This window comes from Ranitomeya variabilis, chromosome 3, assembly GCF_051348905.1.
Source record: "Ranitomeya variabilis isolate aRanVar5 chromosome 3, aRanVar5.hap1, whole genome shotgun sequence".
Lineage (NCBI taxonomy): Eukaryota > Metazoa > Chordata > Amphibia > Anura > Dendrobatidae > Ranitomeya > Ranitomeya variabilis.
In genome coordinates, this window is record NC_135234.1 from 486,425,396 (window position 1) to 486,442,770 (window position 17,375).

At 41.9% G+C, this 17,375-nt stretch overlaps 1 protein-coding gene across 8 annotated transcripts in view; it reads left to right on the forward strand.

Moving 5' to 3' along the window:
* The window catches only part of GPM6B (glycoprotein M6B), a 187,275-nt gene that overhangs the window by 166,260 nt on the left and 3,640 nt on the right, over window positions 1-17,375 (forward strand). For all 8 annotated transcript variants that reach the window (XM_077296794.1, XM_077296792.1, XM_077296788.1 and 5 more), the window contains 5 exons: window positions 3,219-3,405; window positions 9,952-10,108; window positions 12,380-12,551; window positions 13,806-13,879; window positions 16,422-16,487. In XM_077296794.1, coding sequence (XP_077152909.1) covers window positions 3,219-3,405; window positions 9,952-10,108; window positions 12,380-12,551; window positions 13,806-13,879; window positions 16,422-16,487 — 656 coding nt within the window. The remainder of the gene's footprint in view (window positions 1-3,218; window positions 3,406-9,951; window positions 10,109-12,379; window positions 12,552-13,805; window positions 13,880-16,421; window positions 16,488-17,375) is intronic.

Sequence of the window (17,375 nt, forward strand, 5' to 3'; positions counted from 1 at the left end):
AATGTAAATGCACCGTAAGGCAAATTGATAACTCCTTTAACTTCTTTAGTTATACTGGTCACTATTTTCTACAGTCAGAAGAGCCACAACTTCCTTTCTGATTGTAAAACAGCTGGATAATACTGGAGGAACTTTTTCTTCTTCCCTATGGTAATCTCCACCATGAAAGTAGGAGCCTGAGTCTCAAGCAACATATGCATTGTATTGTTTAGACAAGAGTAAAGTCTCCATGGAGCGCATGTGAACGACCTCTGTGACAACTGGAAGGACATCTCTTCTGCCATTGGCTATGAAATGCTTCCCATGGTAAAATATTTGCGTTAGCTAACTGCTATTTACACGACCCGTCTTACCCGTGCAGGGACAGACACTTTTCAGCTGTTGAAGTATCTTATGAAGTGGATGTATAGAAGCCCTGATTGTAGGAACATTGTGCGTCTGTATAGAAAATCCACCCATCGGATGGTCATTGCAGCTGCTGACTGTATCCCGTTACTATTGGAGCTTTTTCTAAATAGTTTTTTACAGCAAAGCATTAGACTCTTGATTTATTTTGTTATGCCTCAGTTTATGATGTTTATGAAACTCGCTAATCCTCTGGTTTACTTGTTAGCAGTTTATTAGTTCTAAAGAGCAACATCTCCTATCTCCTCTGTTTTAGGTGGGTTATAATGAGTAGAACATTCCAAAAATGTACAGAATGCTGTGATTTATTCATAGACCCATATTCATATTGTGCAGTGCTTTAAAATTATTCCATAATCTATGGGTTGTGGAATACGGATTACTAGGAGTCCCCCAAACTGGGCATAACCGAATGGGCGACTTTTTTATTTTCATAAACGTTAATGAAAAACCAGGTCAGTACCACTTGTGTTCGCTGTCAATCTTTCGAGCTTAATGGACATTATAGACAGGTCTCCATCGATCTACTTTACAGACTGTCCTTGAAAACAAACAGTGGTGAATACACAGAGGTGCTGCTTTCTCATGTCAATGCATTTAGTGGCTGATTTCAGCAGGAGTTACAGACCCTCCTAATTTGTGAGTTTAAAATGACAGTGACCATTCCTTCAGCTGATTTAGTGCAAATCTTAAAGGGACATTATCCTTAGAAAATGACTTCTTGTTTAAATCATGTTTTTGTGTTGCATGTTTTCTTTACATTTCGTCATTTTTTTTTAACTATCCTTATAAAAAAATAAATATTAAAATGTTGCAATCTTGCAACTCTAACAGTGGCACTGGGGTTTCTTATAACTTGTACTTCTTGATCTTTCAGGAGAGTTTTCAGTAAGCTCACTATTCTCAAAGGCAGGGTTACAATGACAAGTGACCCCTCTATGCACAACTGATGACACAGGATCCACTAATCACAATAGGTGACCCTGCACCCCTTCCCTTCACAATGACTTTTGCCCATGTTCGTCAGATGCTGCAATACAAAAGATACGGTCGGGATCTGACCATTGTGTCTATGTACATGTGTTATTTCTTGAAACAGGAGGTGTGATTTTAAACAATAGGTAATTTTTGGTGATTGCTCCCTTCAAAAAGTATTTTTAAGTTAGAAAAAGTTCCTCCCTTCTCCCCTAAACAGCATTATTATTGCCCATTGCCGTTGTCTGGTACTTAAGACTTATAAGTGCTTAGATAAGTATGCTCTCTCTTATTTTGGCACTACCAAGTAGAGACCCTAGCTTTTTTATAAAATGCTATTTGCTTATTTTACAATCTCCCTTGTCATCCACTGACTTTAATACACCTGTATAATTATATATTCCTTATTTACAATTGTCTAACTTTATAGGCTATTTTTATGCCTCATTAGTATGAAGATTTTAATTTAAAGAGGTTGTCCAGTACTTTATCATTGACCTATCCTTAGGATAGGTCATCCATGTCTGATCAGTCGGGGTCCAACACCCGGCCCCCCCCACCAATTAGCTGTTCTTGGCGTCGGTAGCGCTGTCTGGGCTTGAACTGCTCAGTTACAGAGCTGTTCTGTCTTTTGGTAGTGGCCGCGGCTGGGGCCTCCTGTTCCAATCAGTGGAGGGCAGAGGTGTGCAGTCCCCTTCCCTGGCCACTATCAGAAGACAGAGCAGCTGCACTATTGTGCTTTTCCGGACGCCGGCATCGAGAACAGCTGATTGGCGGGGGTACTGGGTGTCGGACCCTGAGTGATTAGACATTGCTGTCCTATCCGAAGGACAGGTCATCAGTGATAAAGTAGTGGACAACCACTATAACTGCTTATATTACTAAAATCAGATTGAGTTAGAAGATTTTGCATAGTTTACACCCCTTCAACACTGTAGGTGCCCACATACTCTTAAACATATTCATATGAACAGCATTCCATGACCCCATATAATGTGATTGGTAATTGGTAAAGCTGACTTAAAAGGAAATGACTGCATTGCAACATACAGGCGAGATAATGAATTTTGGGTTTTCATTGGCTGTAAGCCATATAATCATCAACATTAACAGAAATAAACACTTGAAATAGATCACTCTGTTTGTAATGACTCCATATAATATATGATTTTCACTTGTATTGAAGAACTGAAATAAATTAACTTTTTGATGATTTTCTAATTTTGTGAGAAGCAACTGTATTACATTAGATCTTAAAGTACTTTCTACCTTACAGTAATGTGGATTTGCTTCCAGAGCCGTTATTGGGATATCTCTGTATGCATTGTTCCTTCAAATCCATCTGAGACTCAGATTTGCAGTGTAAATATCCCAGAAGAATACTGAGTGCTGGAAGTTCATCTGATGAGCCCGCCAGGCAGAATATTAATGTCAGGCTGCACACTGTGTTCTGCCACCTTGTTTTGCTTTGTCTGCCACCACCTCTTGTATAATGAATTATTTTGTGCTGATCAAGCCTTGTGCACATCTTGCATGCTTGTTTGCTAGATTTATGTGGTGGGAAATGAAAGTGCCTTCAACTGCTTTCCATAAACACAAAAAGGCAATTTAAAGATGTGGATGACCTGATTGAAAGTGGAGCTGTCCCATGTACATAGTGCCATCTTGTTGGAATACATTTTTTTTAAATCTTGCTCCCTACATTGCATCCTTTGTTATTATGACCTAGTTTCTGGGGGAGGGCTACTTGCAGCTGCAGCGCAGCTTGTAACAATGGCTGCTGTATGCACTTGTGTTCACTGGTCACCCGCTTTCCTGACTTTTGCCTCTGTCTGCAGGTTGCTTTGAATGCTGCATTAAGTGCTTGGGAGGAGTTCCATATGCTTCACTGGTGGCGACCATTCTCTGCTTTTCTGGAGTGGCCCTCTTCTGCGGCTGTGGTCATGTGGCCCTCACCGGCACAGTGACCATCCTTGAACAGCACTTCTCCTCGAATGCCAGTGACCACGCTCTTCTAACTGAAGTGTGAGTATCTAAACCAAAAGACCTAATGTTATAAAGATCACGTCCTTACACCAAAGTTGTCAAATATTTGCTGTCCCAACTATTACATTTGTTGGAACTGTCTAATTTATGTACAGAAATCCATACACATGATGAATAAGTAGCCCCGTACTGATGAATAGAATGGAATCTCAGTCACAGAATTTTCTGCAACAAATTAATCGTCTAATATCAATAGAGCAATTTTTACCATCTTGACACGAAATGCCACTTAGTATGTCCTATAGATATTATCGGGTCTTGTACAAAAGTGTCAGTGGTGGGAAAAGTCATAATTCAGTCCCATTGGGTGCAAATACTTAAAGGGGTTATCCAAGAATGTTTTTTTTAGTTGTGTTTTTTTTTTATCAATGGGACTAAGTACTTATCAGCAGATAGTTGCTAACTACCTGCCTTTTCTGCCCAGTGACAATCTCTCCTGGCTCAGAACAGTCTTGGACCTCTCCTGGTGGTGACTCTGCTGCTTCCTGTGACGTCATGTCGGCTGAGTAGTTTGTTCTCTTCGGCTCTGTTGATGGAGTGTTGCTGTTAAAGGGAACCTGTCACCCCCAAAATCGATGGTGAGGTAAGCCCACCAGCATCAGGGGCTTATCTACAGCATTCTGTAATGCTGTAGATAAGCCCCCGATGTATCCTAAAAGATAAGAAAAAGAGGTTAGATTATGCTCACCCAGGGGCGGTCCCGCTGCGGTCCGGTCCGATGGGTGTCTCCGGTCCGGTCCGGAGCCTCCCATCTTCATCAGATGACGTCCCCCTCTTCTGGTCTTCACGCTGCGGCACTGGCGCAGGCGTACTTTGTCTGCCCTGTTGAGGGCAGAGCAAAGTACTGCAGTGCGCAGGTGCTGGGCCTCTCTGACCTTTCCCGGCACCTGCACACTGCAGAACTTTGCTCTGCCCTCAACAGGGCAGACAAGGTACCCCTGGGCCGGAGCCGCAGTATGAAGACAAGAAGAGGACGTCATTGTAAGAAGATGGGAGGCCCCAGACCAGACCGTGATGCCCACCGGATCGGACCGCCCCTGGGTGAGTATAATCTAACCTCTTTTTCTCATCTTTCAGGATACATCGGGGGCTTATCTACAGCATTACAGAATGCTGTAGATAAGCCCCTGATGCCGGTGGGCTTAGCTCACCCTCGATTTTGGGGGTGATAGGTTCCCTTTAAGGTCCTGTAGATTGACAGCCGACTAGCCACAGCGTTGGGGCTCATGCAGACAGCCGTAGTTCCATCTGAAAGAATCTCACGGATTATGCAAATGGCACAGATCAAACTTTGATCAGGGTGTCCACATAGTGTGATTAGATTCTCTTGGATAAGAGAATCAGCAGCACACTGTGAGGAGAAGATGGAGAAAAAACTTTCTCCATCTTCTACATTGTCAGTTTCATCTGAGTGCATTGTGCTGATTTCCACACACTCATTGACTTGCATTGCCAAGTGTGATCCAAATATCGGCTCAAACTCTGACATGCAGTGATTTTCTTTTTTCTTGAGACAGACTCTGTAACAGGAAAATAATGGATATGTAACATTGATCTGGGTGCGATCTGATGTTTTTTCGGATCACACTCGGACCGATAATACCGCTGTCTGCACTTGCCTTTAGCGTGAACCAGCTGTCAATCAACATTACACGAGCAGTGATGCTCATTGACTGAGCGGATGAGAAGGAACTGCTCTGTTGACATGACATCACAGGAAGAAGGAGAATCGCTCTCAGGAGTGGTTTGTGACTGCTCTGAGCCAGAAGAAATTGTCGCACGGCAGAACAGGCAGGTAGTTAGCACCTACCTGCCAATAAGTGCTTCGCTCCATAGAAGAAAAAAAATTAAGTCTTGGATAACCCTTTTGAAAATGTAAATAAACTTTCTTCTTGATTTTTCTTATACTGGCTCTTGAACGGCCTTCAGATCTGTGAGTGTGCAGGTCCAAAGACACTGCCCCTACAATCGCAGAATAGATTCCCAAAAGGTGTGCAGCTTGGAAGACAGGAGCGCACAGATCCTGTCTGACTGCGTACAAAGCCTGGAGTACAGATTCAATGGAAATTAATAATTATGAAGCATATTCTTTCCATTGAATTTTTACTCTGGGCTTTGTGCGAGCTCAGGCAGGAGCTGTGTGCACCTGCCATTTCTGAGAAAAAATTGACCATATCTGGCTGAAATTTTCTCCCAATCCCCTAACACTATGCATTCTTTTCCCTCCTGCACTGCATCTTGCTCATGTTTTTATTGAACCAGTCACACAAGAAGAATTGACCAGGTTCCTTGCATCTCCTTGCCTTACTACCTGTACCAGTGACCCTGTTCCCTCACATTTCCAGTCATTTTCCCACCCTGTCACCACTCACCTAACTAAAATATTTAATCACTCCCTTTCATCTTGTATTTTTCCATCCTAATTTAAACACACCAGTATACATCCATTACTTAAAAAACCAACCCTCAACACTTAGTCCACTCCCGTCTAATCCATTCTCTCTCTGATAATTCTGTTCTCGACCTTTTACAATCTGATTTCTGCTCTTTAAACTCTTTTGAAACTGCCCTCACTAAAGTCTCTAATGATCTGCTAACAGCTAAATCTAATGGTCACTACTCCCTGCTGATTCTCCTGGATCTCTCTGCAGCATTTGACACTGTATCCCCAGCTCCTCCTCACTATGCTCTGCTCTATCGGGCTCAAGGACACCGTTCTCTCCTGGTTCTCCCACTACCTTTCTGACTGCTCCTTCACTGTATCTTTTGCTGGTTCTCCGTCTCTCCTTTCCCTTACTGTCGGGATTCCTTAACCCCTTCATGACCCGGGGTATTTTTGTTTTTGCGTATTTGTTCTTTGCTCCACTCCTTCCCAGAGCCATAACTTTTTTATTTTTCCGTCCTATGGCCATATGAGGGCTTATTTTTTGCAGGATGAGTTGCACTTTTAAACGACACCATTGGTTTTAACATATCGTGTACTAGAAAACAGTAAACAAAATTCCAAGTGCGGTGAAATTGCAAAAAATGTGCAATCCTACACTTGTTTTTTTGTTTGGCTTTTTTGCTAGGTTCATTAAATGTTAAAACTGACCTGATATTATGATTCTCCAAGTCACTGAGAGTTCATAGACACCAAACATGTCTAGGTTATTTTTTATCTAGGTGGTGAAAAAAAATTGCAAACTTTGCTTTAAAAAAAAAAAAAAAACTTGCGCAATTTTCCGATACCCGTAGCATCTTCATTTTTCGTGATCTGGGGTCGGGTGAGGGGTTATTTTTTTGTGTGCTGAGCTGGCGTTCTTAATGATACCATTTTGGTGTAAATACGTTCTTTTGATCGCCCGTTATTGCATTTTAATGCAATGTCACGGTGACCAAAAAAATTTAATTCTGGCGTTTTGGATTTATCGCTATGCCTTTAAGCGATCAGGTTAATCCTTTTTTTTTATTGATGGATCAGGCGATTTTGAATGCGGCGATACCAAATATGTGTAGGTTTTATTTTTTTTTTTATTGTTTTATTTTGAATGTGGCAAAAGGGGGGTGATTTGAATCTTTTATAATTTTTATTTTTATTTTTTTCATATTTTTAACGTGTTTTTTTTACTTTTGCCATGCTTCAATAGCCTCCATGGGAGGATAGAAGCTGGCACAACTTGATTGGCTCTGCTACATAGGAGCAATACTCAGATCGCCTCCATGTAGTAGAATTACAGCATTGCTATAAGCACCAACCACAGGGTGGCACTCATAGCAATCCGGCATCAACAACCATAGAGGTCTCAAGGAGACCTCTGGTTGTCATGCCGACGTGCTGATGATCCCCGATCATATGACTGGGGCCACCGGTGCGCACATTTCCAGCCGGATGGCCTGAAGCGCTTGTTAAATGCCACTGTCAGTTTGACAGCGGCATTTAACTAGTTAATAGGCGTGGGCGGATCGCGATTCCACCCACGCCTAAAACAGCGTAAAACAGCTGACATGTACCGGCTTTGATGCGGGCTCATCGCCGGAGCCCACATCAAAGCGAGGGGTTCTGCCATCGGACCTACTATTCCGTCTGATGGCAGAAACGGGTTAAAGTTCCATCCTAGGCCTCCTCCTTTTCTCCTTGTACACCGCCCATATTGGACAAACAATCCGTAGTTTCTGTTTTTAGTACATCTATGCTGATGACACCAAAATATACACATCGACTCCTGACCTTAACCCTGCATTACTACAAAATACCAGTGATTGTCTTTCTGCTGTCTCTAACATTATGTCCTCTTTCTATATAAAACTGAATCCGTGAAAAACTGAACTGCTTATGTTTCCTCACTCCACTAACTTGGTATCATATTTCACTCCCCACATCTTATCACTTGTTTGCTCATGTCACCTACGCCTCAAAAATATCTCTAGAATTCGACCTTTTTCTTTGACTCGGCCAAAACTCGTACTGTATCTCTTATTCATTCTTGTCTGGAGTATTGCAACTTTCTACTAAACCGTTTCCCTCTTACCGAACTCTCCCCTCTATTATGCACCCTAAATGCAGCAACCAGGATCTTATTCTTTTCCAACCTCTACACCGATGCCTTCACCCTGTGCCAGTCATTGCACTGGTTGTCCATCCGATACAGAGTTCAATCTAAACTTAACACTCTCACCCACAAAGTGCTGCATGATTCAGCACCACCATACATCTCCTCCTTCGTCTCAGTCTACCACTCTACCTATGCCCTCCAGTCTGCTAATGACTTAAAACTAAAATCCTCAATAATCCGAACCTTTCATTTCCGTCTCCAAGACTTCTTGCCTGCTGTGCCAATTCTTTGGAATGCACTTGCCAGTTCAATTCGATTAATTCCCAATACCCACAGTTTTAAGAGTGGCCTAAAACACATTTCTTTAGACTGGCCTATTGCCCCACCCCACTTATCTAATTAACCCCCGTTTTGGCCATACAAAAGTTTTTTCAAAATCATGACCCTCGTAGCATCTGTTCACACACCCGCCATGCAGTTAATAGCCCTCTGTGTCTGTACTGTACACATACAGGCTGGTGACCAGTTCGTGCAGCTTTGTGTGCATACCCTATTTAGTGTATTGTGGCTGTATCGTACAATATAAGCACTTTTTACAATTTGCCTTTTGTGTCTCCCCTATATCTTCATAAATTGTAGGCTTGTGAGCAGGGCCCTCACTCCTTTTCGTATTTTATAATGTCTTTATTGTCTGTTCAAGTCCCCTCTAAAATTGTAAAGTGCTGCGGAATATGTTGGCGCTGTAGAAATAAAATAATTATTTTTCTGTCTGCTGAGTTGCACATATCCCGGGATCTATTGTACGATCGATGGGGGTGTCAGGACGCAGGCCCTCAATGATCTCCCGGCAATTCAAGTGCCTGCTACTGTAATTTTGAAAAATGAAGATCAAGTTGGGTTACTTTTTAAGTATAATAAAATATGTTTTTTAAGATGTGGTGAATATTATGTTCAATACATGTCCAACACCTTTCTGTTTTCTTTCTGACACATGAATGACAAAATGCCATGACAAATGAGACCGTGTCTTCAGTTTTTGAGATAAAGGAAATTATCGCCTATGTCAAAATTAAACCACTTTTTGTTTTTACAGCAAATGTTACAGGTCCATACCACAGATCTGTTTAAGCTTTCCATCTGTATAACATTTATACCTGTAATATCTCAATCCTGGCATTGTGAACATTACAGAAGGCATTGTTCATAGAAAGTGTCACAGTAGACAGGTTTATTGATCTCCATTTGATCTACACCAGACTTTGCAGTGTGTAGGTTTATCAAATATGCTTACTATCTATGGACGCACAAAGTTAGTGTAGAAGACATAAGTCTTCTGTCTCTACTGTCCTTCTACAGCCTGAGCAATATAATGTGTTTTGCACATATACTAGCTGGGCTCTGTGAAGTTCTTCTTAGAAGAGGGCTAAACACATAATGTAAGTCAAAAGTTAACCGAAATGGCTCATTTCAACCGAAGCACTATTGGGTGAAATCTACAATAAATGATTATTTTAACCAATTAATGACAGATAATCATCGCATGGGTGCAAACATTGGTGATATTTAAGCTAATTCGTCTGATAGTCGCATGTCCGTGAAAGGTCTCTGACAAAAACATTCCTAGAATTTATCCATAAAGATTGTCCGTGCTTCATGCGCTGTCATGGTCTATAGCCAGTTTCAATGGCTACAACAGCCAAGGTGGGCTAAAATGTGCATGGAAGCGTCGGCCGTCTGATCATTCACTGCTAGACAATGGTTTGTTGCCTACAATTGACCCTCACAAGTCTATCGTAGGGAATTTAATGCAGTCCAATTCCCTATCTCACCATAATGTGCTTATGTCACTGCACTCTAGGATTGCAGCATGCTCACCGCCATATTTTTCCACACCAAGATATGTGACCCCAACCTTAATCAAATGATTGCAAACTGTAAATGTATTACCTATTGGAATGCGTCCTGACATGTGGATGTTCCTATTTTCCAGAATCCAGTTAATGCAGTATGTGATCTATGGAATTGCTTCCTTCTTTTTCCTGTATGGGATCATTCTTCTGGCAGAGGGTTTCTACACCACCAGCGCCGTGAAGGAAATGCACAGTGAATTTAAAACCACGGCTTGTGGACGATGCATCAGTGGAATGGTGAGAATATCTGTGTAAGAATATTGCTTCACGGTGAAAGGGATTGTATTACACTGGAAAATGATGCAAAGTGGACAGAGCTTTTTTTTTTTCTAATTATATTTTTCATAGCTATTGATGATGGGCAGTGTAGGGCCCTTGTGCAAAAACAATATATGGGCCCTTTTGTAGTCAAATAGTTCATCATAATGTACAATTCTACCTGCTTTGGAGGTAGAAATGGGCCTTTTTATCTTATGCCCAAGTGTGGCCCCACAAGTTGTACCTATGGTATGTCCACCCCTGATGATTTGGGAATGACGTGTAGGAAAACACCATTAATCCTTCATGACATATGACGTATAGTTGCGTCATATGTCATGTCCCTGACTCTGACGCGGGCTTGCACGCCGAGGCCACATCTTTCCCGACAGCTGTTGACTCTTTCACTCCGTCATCACGTGCCTCTGGCACTCATAGGTGGAGCGCATCTCCACCCGTGGCTGTTAACCTGTTAAATGTCGCTGTTAATCTGATGGGGCGCTTAATTCTACTCCCCCACCAGTGCGCCTGTGACGTGATCGCGGGGCGCCGATGTGTTGTCTTGACAGCCTGCGGTCTGCTGAAGACATTCACAGAGGACGCTAACAATAAACCTTCACACAACCTCATATTCCCTACATTTTTTTGCTAAATTCCAATTTTTTTTTTTCACTACTTAAATAAAAGAAAACAATATATGTTTGGTGTTGGCGTAATCATAGTGACCTGGAAAATCATATTCGCAGGCCAGTTTTGTCTGATAGTGAATATGGTAAATTTAAATTGCAAAAAAATGCAATTTCACAATTGATTTTTTTATTTTTAACGCACCTGGTATATTTTTCACGCTTTCCAGTGCAGCACAAGATAAAATCAATGGTATTATTGAAAAGTAGAACTTGTACTGCAAAAAACAAGCCCTCATACGGCTATGTGGATAGAAAAATAAAAAAAAGTTATGGCTCTTGGAAGAAGGTGAGGAAAAACTGAAAACTGAAAAAAACCCATCAAAAACAGAAAATTGTCCAGTCATTGAGAGGATAAGGTGGTCCACAAGAATTCTGACCTGGAGTTATGACTGGCGGTGCCAGTAGAAGCACACACTGATGGTTGTGGTTATCCTGAATATCCATGGTTGATCTATGTTAATATATTATCCTTTTATTTTATTCTCTTGGGAAAAATGAATAAAGAAACAGACCACTTTTCATACTATTACATAGGCTTTGTTCATATGTGTGGATTGAACCTCCCTCACAATTTCCATAACTTTCCACAGAAACCTTGATGAAACCTCCATGGACCTTATTATTAGTCACTAGGGTTCCTCAATCACTGTATGGAAATGTCCCGACTGATCTTTCATAGCTTGCAGTGACACTAGTGTGAACAATGCCACTGAGACACCCTAAGGGTACCGTCACACATTGAAATTTTCATCGCTGCGACGGCACGATTCGTGACGTCGCAGCGTCGTATAATCATCGCTCCAGCGTCGTAGACTGCGGTCACACGTTGCAATCACGGCGCTGGAGCGATGCCAAAGTCCCCGGGTAACCAGGGTAAACATCGGGTAACTAAGCGCAGGGCCGCACTTAGTAACCCGATGTTTACCCTGGTTACCAGCGTAAACGTAAAAAAACAAACCGTACATACTCACCCGTCGGTGTCCTTCAGGTCCCTTGCCGTCTGCTTCCTGCTCTGAGTGCAGCCGTACAGTGAGAGCAGAGCGCAGCACCACTGTGATCTGCTCTCACTTTCCGGCCGGCACTCAGAGCAGGAAGCAGACGGCAAGGGACCTGAAGGACACCGACGGGTGAGTATGCACGGTTTGTTTTTTTACATTTACGCTGGTAACCAGGGTAAACATCGGGTTACTAAGCACGGCCCTGCGCTTAGTTACCCGATGTTTACCCTGGTTACAAGCGAAGACATCGCTGGATCGCTGTCACACACAACGATCCAGCGATGTCAGCGGGTGATCAAGCGACGAAAGAAAGTTCCAAACGATCTGCTACGACGTACGATTCTCAGCAGGGTGTCTGATCGCAGTAGCGTGTCAGACACAGCGATATCGTAACGATATCGCTAGAACGTCACGAATCGTAACGTCGTAGCGATGGAAATTTCAATGTGTGACGGTACCCTTAAAGACACAAGTGACCGTAAATGAGCCCAAGAACGTGTCTGGAATATTTGGATGCTTAATTCAGGATATTGGTTTATCTTCTTCACTTATTTCCTCATCAGTTTGTGTTTCTTACCTACATCTTGGGAGTGGCCTGGCTTGGAGTGTTCGGCTTTTCTGCAGTTCCTGTTTTCATGTTTTACAACATCTGGTCATCTTGTGAAGTTCTCAAAGGGCTGCCTGTAAATTATACTACAACCGCAGAACAGATATGTGTGGACATCCGGCAGTATGGTATGTCCGTTTTCATTTTAAGTTCCTTGGGGGTCTGTGGAAAAATAATGTTGGCAGTCCTGCAGTTAAAATGAACAAGCTGAGTCTGTTCTTCCTTACCCTACATCATGCTGTTCTCAGATGAGGTGACAGAGACTCTGATCCCAGCAATATCTCACTTACTGGGCTATTTGCTGTAGTGTCGATAAAATCAGTGTTTTATCAGCAGGAGATTATCACTAGAGGACTAGTAAACCTGCTGACACATATTTCTCCATATTCATGAACTTTGTATAACCCGCCCAGCACTGATTGGCTGCTGTGTACACTGTGCTTAGGCAAAAAGCTGCCAATCAGTAGTGTTGTCGCGGTTATACAGAGCTCCACATTCAGAGTACTGGTAGATCTGTAGCAAATAAAACCTGCAAATATCCTCTTCAGAGAAGAAGAGGACTAGAACTCTAGTGCCACCTATATGGGGTAGCAATCCTGAAATTACTGACTCTTTAACGAGCCTTGCCACATGACAAGGATAACAACCACGCCAGACACTCTATTTGCAGACAAGTGTTTCAAGGTGTTTGCCTCTCATCAGTGCAATGTGGGAGGTCTGATTTTTCTAAGTGAGAGGCCTCCTTCAGCGGGTCTAAGAGGGAGAGTGCCAAGATTGTGTAAGGAGACATATAGGCCATGCAATGCTACTCTGGGAAGTTAAATATGCAAATATCAATTTCGGAGAGGACCCAAACTCTAGTGCCGCCTATAAACAGTGATTTTATCTAAACTGCAGTAAGCAGCTGCGCAACTGATACATTGCTGGATCAAAGTATTTGCCCTTACATTATTCTGCTTTCATATATTCTAGCCAAACTCTCATGACAGATACCCGTTAATAGTGTCATCTCAGTTGGAAAGGGTGTGCTACTGCTTAGGCCTTAGTGTATGGAACAGCAATGGTGTAAGATTTAGCAAGAAACAAAATGTCATGCCTAGGACAGTATTCCATGTATAGGAGGTCTTCAGAGCATGCTGAGTTGGGTAAATGTGTCGGGGGGGTAAAGCAGCAGGGCTCAATTATTAGGGGTATCTAGAGAAAGTGACAACTATACAGTTAAGAAGAGAAAATAATAACCTATTCTAGGAAAGACTATTCTAACCGAGCTTCCACTTCACTAATATTCCTTCCATGTTTGCTTAGACGCATGGTCAGTGGGTGAAGAGTAGAGATGATACCCAGTTTCTGCAGAAGTCTCACATATTCGGGTTTCTTTGTAGGTATAATTCCATGGAACGCCTTGCCTGGAAAAGCTTGTGGATCAGCGTTGGGGAACATCTGCAGTACCACTGAGGTATTTCTCCTAAAATCCATTACTCTAGATCAAAAATAAGAAACTCTGAGAAACAGAAATATTTGAGGTTAAAAAAATCGATATTGTAGGGTTTTCACTATAAAAGCCTATGTATATGGATTCACCCACTCAAGTTATAGATTTCAGCAGCTGGAGTAGCCTTCTCTCCCAGGAATGTTGTCACCAATCTTATTATGAAACACCTTTTAGTACTCTTGTTAATGCAAAGAGCCACTAGTGCTAGTCCTGTATGAACATAACTGGACCCACCCAGCCTGTGTCACCAGCCGCCAGTATATTCACGTGTGGAAATGATCCATGCACTGTAACATGGCCATAGTAGTCTTGTGTGTAAGATATTGGTTTCCTGAATGCACAAGCAGGAAAGGTTGCTGCAAATGCCCATCTACTGAGTAACCGATCTGTTTCTAGGAGTGGGGTTTATTTGTGACAATGCAGGGAATTATGTGTAATTTTGTCGTTTTTTTTTCCAATTTTGCTATTAATGCATCACAGCAAAATAAAAATAAAAACCATACACAAATAATCTGTCATTTTGGGCTGACTGGGGATTCTTTAGAAAGTGGAAAAAAATGCAAATCTAAAGTAAGAGTCATTATAAACAAATGTTTACATACATTTACCAGCAAATCATATTTATTTTGTTTTAAAGGGTAATCACTATAGAAATAAAATGACAACTTTTTTGTTACACTGAGCAGAAACTATCACAGTGCCTGTGAGGATGGGCAGTAGGAAACTCCTCTGTTGTGACCTTATACTGCTATCTCCAGGTCACAGCAGCCAGTAGCATTTAGAAAGACAAGGTGGACAGCAGTCTAAGGAGCCTCCTCTTACCTAATCGTCCATGGTATGGATCACAAAAACAGGGTGGATAGGAGTGTGAGCAGCTTCTTCTTACCTCAGCACCCCTGGCATTTCCACTATGAGAACAGATAGACAGGGTGGACAGCATTGTGAAAAAGTTAATTTTTTTTATTTCAGTACCCCTGCTATCTCCAATATTAGATAAGATATACAAGGTGGACAGCAGTGTGAGCAGCGTCTTCCTAAGGCTACTTTCACACATCAGTTTTTTGTCGTCAGGCAGAATCCAGCGAATTTTTAAAAAACTGATCTGGCGCAGATTGTGAAAAAGTGATGCGAAGGATTCGTTTTTTTGGTGGATCCGTGTTTTTTTTTATACCCGGGGATAGGGTTTGGATCTCTTGTTCTGGGGAGGAGAGGAAGGAGAGAGAAAGAGACACAGACTCCAGAATAGAAAATGCTGCTACGGGGCATGCTCAATTGAAAAAAAAACTGAATCGGTTTCCGGATTCATCATTTCACCCGTTTTTCACCGGACAGAAAAAACATTTGTAGGTATGTTTTCTCCGGCCGTCAGAAAACGGATTTTCGACGGATACGGCAAAAAAACGGATGAAACGTGAGGCCATCTGGCGCTAATACAAGTCTATGAGGAAAAAACGGATCCGGCAGCAAATTTTACTGGATCCGTTTTTTTCACAATTTGCCGGATTGTGCCTGATTTGTGAAAGTATCCTAACTGAACACACTTTGTATTTCCAGTATTAGATCTGAGAGACAGAGTGAACAGCAGTGAGAGCAGCTTCTTCATACCTCAGTACCCTGGTGTTTCCAGTATTAGGTCAGATAGACAAGGATGGACAGCAGTGTGAGCAGCTTCTTCTTACCTCAGTACCGTTGTGTATCCAGTATTAGGTCAGATACACAGGATGGATAGCAGTGTGAGCAGTTTCTTCTTACTTCAGTACCCTGTTGTATCCAGTATTAGGTCTGATAGACAGGATGGACAGAAGTGTGAGCAGCTTATTCTTACCTCAGTACCCTGGTGTATCCAGTATTAGGTCAGATAGACAGGATGGACAGTAGTGTGAGCAGCTTCTTCTTACCTCAGTACCCTGTTGAATCCAGTATTAGGTCAGATACACAGGATGGACAGCAGTGTGAGCAGCTTCTTCTTACTTCAGTACCCTGGTGTATCCAGTATTAGGTCTGATAGACAGGATGGACAGAAGTGTGAGCAGCTTATTCTTACCTCAGTACCCTGGTGTATCCAGTATTAGGTCAGATAGACAGGATGGACAATATTGTGAGCAGCTTATTCTTACCTCAGTACCCTGGTGTATCCAGTATTAGGTCAGATAGACAGGATGGACAGTAGTGTGAGCAGCTTCTTCTTACCTCAGTACCCTGGTGTATCCAGTATTAGGTCAGATAGACAGGATGGACAGTAGTGTGAGCAGCTTCTTCTTATCTCAGTACCCTGGTGTATCCAGTATTAGGTCAGATAGACAGTAGTGTGAGCAGGTTCTTATTACCTCAGCTTCCCTGATATATCTAGTAATAAATTGTTATAAACCCCTCCATCTTAATACAGATGAATGGAAGGCGTTTATAATGCCTCTTATTTTCATATGGTCATCTCAAGCCTGTACATTTTTCTCGAATTGAATCACTTCTTACTCATTCTGAATTGATTTTCTCATTTCTTTTCTAGTTCTACATGTCCTACCACCTCTTTATTGTGGCTTGTGCTGGTGCAGGTGCTACTGTTATTGCACTGGTGAGTATAAATTAACGTCTCCAGTATTTTGCATCTCTTTAAATTATTAGTTATTTATGTATTAGTCTTTTCTATCCATCCATTTCTGTTGCTGTTAGAAGTGTTTAAGGTGCTTTATTCATAGGTGTTGTGTTCAATGGAAACTAAGCACCACATAAAAATTACTGATTCCTATCCCCAAATGTGCTCTTTAGTAGCTCATCTGCACTTTTGAAGCCATTTCTTGGTAGGAAGTAATGATTCCATATTCTTATATGGACGTGTCTTGATGTATAGTGTCCACAGTGTATAAAGGGTCCCATAGTGTTCCCAAGTTTACTCTTTTAAAGGGGTTTTCCAATACATTTTTTTACAATTTCTAAAAATGTTTAAATCTTTTATCTTGATCCACTTTAAAATGAATGTATTATATGAGAAATTAACATATTTGGGGAAGTGCGCCCGATTATCTGTTGGCTGCACTTCCAGTCTGCAGCAGCTTCTGTCTCTGGAGACTGGATAACCTATAAAGCTGTGCGCTGGCACGTCAGCCGGCTCCTGATCTTCTGAGACCTTGAGCGTAGGTGGAAAGAGGATGTGAAATCGAACATATCTGGAAAGCCGACCAGGGCATGCTCACTTGGAGCTCAGCACCATGTACTTGATGTCACAAATTACATTACCATTCATTCAGCAGCAAAGGATCTTCGTTCCAAAGTATGAAGTTTTATTTGGAAGCTTAAGAAAAAGGCAAATTGGACCTTTTTCAGAAAAGTATATCAAACCCTGACTTGTTTTTAGTGATAGAATGTATTCAGAATAAATTTTGGGTCTTGGAAAACCCCTTAAATCATTGAAAAACAACCTGGTTCATTGAAAATATTGTCCATATAGAAATGTGGATCAGAA